The sequence below is a fragment of the Etheostoma spectabile genome, chromosome 19, assembly GCF_008692095.1.
Source record: "Etheostoma spectabile isolate EspeVRDwgs_2016 chromosome 19, UIUC_Espe_1.0, whole genome shotgun sequence".
NCBI lineage: Eukaryota > Metazoa > Chordata > Actinopteri > Perciformes > Percidae > Etheostoma > Etheostoma spectabile.
In genome coordinates this window covers 12,136,555-12,141,229 of record NC_045751.1, presented here as the reverse complement: position 1 = coordinate 12,141,229, position 4,675 = coordinate 12,136,555, and the positions used below count along the sequence as shown (strand labels likewise).

The 4,675-nt window shown below is 35.9% G+C and overlaps 1 protein-coding gene across 1 annotated transcript in view; it reads left to right on the top strand.

Moving 5' to 3' along the window:
• LOC116669470 (protein FAM160A1-like) overlaps nucleotides 1-4,675 on the top strand; it is a gene marked incomplete at its 5' end in the record, with an annotated part of 30,896 nt that overhangs the window by 4,104 nt on the left and 22,117 nt on the right. The window contains 1 exon segment of the mRNA XM_032499349.1: nucleotides 405-533. Coding sequence (XP_032355240.1) covers nucleotides 405-533 — 129 coding nt within the window.

Below are 4,675 nucleotides of genomic sequence, written 5' to 3'. Positions count from 1 at the left end.
ACACAAACACACACACACACATTTACAAATATGTTGTACACACAAACAGGAAGGGGGTAACACATTCAGGTTTACACTGATATATACACAAAAAGAAACATAAAAATACACAAGTACAAAGAGGTTGTGGACACAAAGATACACACAGGAAACACAGGTGCATGCACACTCCGATCTGATGCACATACACAGGTAATACACACACACACACATTAATAAACGTCATTGTAATAGTGAACATAGAAGATAGGACAGCTTTAAAGGACTGAAAAATGAAATTAACAGGCAATAGGGTCAAAAGACGACATCACACAGAGTAGTAGAGTAACAGAATACATGTAAATTTAGGAAATACAGGGTGATATAAATATATATAAATAAGTATTAATGTGAATGAACATGTTGTCCCTGGCTCAGACAGGGTTCGGTTGGCCAGCAGGCCAGAGACGCTCTGCTGCTCATCATGTCTCTGTCGGCCTCGGACCCCCGCGTCGCCCAGCACATCGCCCAGAACACGTACTTCTGTCCTGTGAGTACACACACTACACAACATCCTCTCATCGTAGGACAGTGAGACACAGTAGTTAAGATAGTTTGCATCCTTCATCTCGGAGGAGACGCCGCCTCTCTGTCTCACGGCCACCTCCCCGTGCAGCGTCTGCTAGTCTGGGAAATGTCAAGGATTTGGGAGATTTGATCACTGCCAGCGTCACAGATACGGATCCCAGAGATACACGTCAATGCCTTACTGTTGCATGATGGGAGGTTTTTTTAACCCTAATCTTGTCCTCGGGTCAAATTTGACCCGTTCTCAGTTTTTTTTAATCACAAAAAATGGGCCGTCGAAATAAGCGCAGATGAACGTCAACATTACAAATGTCAAATAACTTTGGAAAAAACATCCAAAAAAGCACCAAAAACAGAGAGAGAATTTAATTTACACAAGGCCGGTGTGGGCATACCTCACCTCCTCTGAATGTGTGTCTGTGTGTGTGAAGGTGTGGTTTGTTTGTCTGACTGTTTGTCTGTGCTGTGTGTCGATGAGTGTGGTTTGTGGGTTTGTTGTGTTTTTGTGTGGTGTGTTTGTGGTGTGTTGTGTGTGTGTGTTTTTCTGTGTTGTTTGGTTTGGGTGTGTGTTGTGTTTGTTTTTTGTGTGTGTGTGTGTTGTTTGTGTGTGGTTGTGTTGTGTTGGTGGTTTGTGTGTGTGTGTGTCTGCGGTGGTCTGTGGTGTTGGGCCGTCGAAAATGAAGCGCGAAAACTGTCAACATTCCAAATCTCAAAACTTTGAAAAAGCACCAAAAACACAATGAAAATTGACTTAAAATATCAGAGAAAGGGCGATTTTTTTGTTAATGGTTGAAGGGAAAGACGACACAGGAAGTTTTGAGATTGGTAGTTCCCAGCATTGTTACTGGTAACCGTCCCATTAAGACTTTAAGGTGTAGTTATACTAGACAATTTAAAGGTTATTTGTTATGTGTGCTAGTGGAAAAAATGTTGAATTCTCCTCTTGCAAGCTGAGATGGTCGTGGCTTCGGTTAACAGAAAAAGATGTTTTACAGTTAGAACGCACTCCTCGATACAGACTGGTTTTTTTTTATGATGATATGGTTGTTTAAATGATAGTTAGTTTTTTTTCTCCATTCATCTTTCTTCCCCATTGTAATGTCATTATCACAAGTTATGTAACAAACTATGACTCATACTGAGTCCTACGGAGGGTTTAGAGAGAGAGGACGATCAGAGAGAGACAGATACGATAGAGACAGCGAGACAGAGACAGCAGGACAGAGACATGCGAGACAGAGACAGCAAAGACAGAAGAGATACATAGATAGACAGAGAGACAGAGAAGATAATGAAAGATAGAGATAGACATATCGGAGTATACAGATAGAGACCGATGAGAATACGGATTATAGAACAGCAAGTACATAGAGATAGATAGAGAGGAGTAACGAGAGTATACGATAGGAATAACGGACATAGGGATCTAGAACAGGTTAGATCTATACCATCTGAGATCATAAGTTAGTAGATAGATCCTAGATATGACATCTAGAGTATATAGTATAGACATAGAGATAGACTATATAAGATAGGGGACATATAGAACGTATAGTTTAATAGGAGACGTAGTATGCATAGACAGAGAGAGACTGAGTAAGTGAGATAGAGACAATACATAGACAAGCAGATTACACATATATATACAATGAAGATAATTACACGGGAGACGAGAGATAACAGACCGATAGCGTATCCATAGCATGATCTAATATACATGATAGTATATATATCGATATAACATAACATCAGTATATCTATACATTATATAATACCGATATAGATATAGTATATAGACATCATAGGAGATACATCATATATCTCAGGATGATAGACAGAAGATATATTCTTCAATAGAATATAGATACATTATAGATCGCCGAGATGCTTATGTAGATGAGGATATTGAATGCCATAAAGGACAGATGACATCAGATGACATAAATATATCGCCTAGGATAGTATAGATGAGTGATTATTGGATAGTATATGATACTAGAGTTTCAGTTTATAACATAATAATCGCACATGAGAGATATAACATAGCACATATGATATACATACGTATGATAGGATAGATTGTGATAGATCGATATATGATTTCCATCTAGATAGTATGAGAGGATACATAGTATATACATATAGATAGACAGGATATAGACATCGAGCACTATAGGATAGTACTCTATCTCTATCTCTACATATATTACCTAGATAGATACATAAGATAGATATGATATCTATATCATATAGATATAAAACAACGTCTGCCGTAGTAGAGATAGATACATGCATATTTATAATATCTTAGGTATGACATCTCGTAATCAATCTATCTGAAATCCCTCTATAGATACATATACAGCATAGAACCTAAAGACATATATAGAGATAGAGATACTGAGTTAGAGAATATGGCAGAGATATATACCATCTGTTATATATAGCAGCAGCACGCCGTAAAATACTATATACCAATATTGGGATATAGTGGAAACGGATAAAGAGCAGACCTATCTTCCATAGAGTATATGAGTACATCTAGATGATAGTTAGATCTAATTATAATATATACAGGATATCCAATATATAGTTATACGTATCATACAAGTAGATGATAGCCATATAATCAGTTTCCGGCTTCAAGTTATTTTTATTGTTTAATTTTGTGTCCTAAATTCTTCATTTTATCACCAATCAATGTTTTTATTTTTTGAGCCAAATGCTAATAATGGCTTTTTAGCATTTTAGTCTGCTTAGTTCATCTCCATCCCTGCCATATGATATATATAAAACATATAAATATTATATAGATATATAATATTATTCATATATAATAAGTGCATATGCCTATTTAGCGAACTAATATAGTATATATGAAGTTTATCCATCTGAATATATGGAATGAACGGACTGAATAATATGCAGAATATATAAAGATCTGAATATATGGAATGAAAGTCTGATATATGGAATGAACGTCTGAATATATGGATGAAAGTCTGATATATGGAATGAACGTCTGAATTTGGAATGAAGTCTGGAATAGGAATGAATTCTGAATATATGGAATGAGTCTGAATATATGGATGAGTCTGAAATATTGCATGTAAGTCTGAATATATGATGAAAGTCTTAATATATGGAATAAAGCTGCATATATGGCATGAAGTCTGAATCTGATGAAGCGCGTCTACGGCGCTGGCGCCATCTTGTGTTGTGGCTGATTGAATCGGTGTAACAATGTTGACGCTATGAGTGAATCGGCTAGGAATCTCGTGTCAGCTATTTTGAGCAATGAAGAGAGTTTTACACTGCTGGCAAATGCATGTACGGGCCAAAATACTGGTAAACCTATCCCGTGCCCACACCTTATCTTCCAGTTGAAGTGTTACTTCTGCCGCATCTCCCAAAGGACTCATAATTCTTCCAGATGGCTGCAGTAATGTTCTTTCGGCAACGTTTTGTTGAACAGAGGTTGCTTTCCACTAAGATATCGCAATAATGGAAATATGAATCCTCAAGGTGACGCACTAATATTCCAAACTGTTTGTCCGTTGGAGTATGACCGATTTGTTGCAAAAAAAACCCTGCAGTTCAACAAGTTTGGACTATTTCCGCCGTGCCATTTTGGTAAATCCAGTGAATTCATAAAGGTATCCCTTTGTGACATTTCTGTCAAGTTTCCAACTTTCATTCCATATATTCAGACCGTGCATTCCATAAGATATTCAGACTTCTTCCATATATTCAGACTTTCGCTTCCATATATTCGAGCTTTTTTTTTTCATTCCATCATATTCAGACTTTTTAGCCATATATTCGACTTTTCATTCCATATATCAGAGTACTGTTCATTCCTATATTCGATGGATACTGCTCCATATGATCTATATTATTTCCTAACGGCATGCCATAAATATATATATAATTATATAGTATTATAATATACATATGTATATTATCATCTAATATTGATAATATATCATAATTATATATATATATATATATACCCTATTAATATATATATCTCTATAGATATATCTACTACACACACATTATAGCTATATCTATTATTATATATATAATTAAGATATATATATAGTCA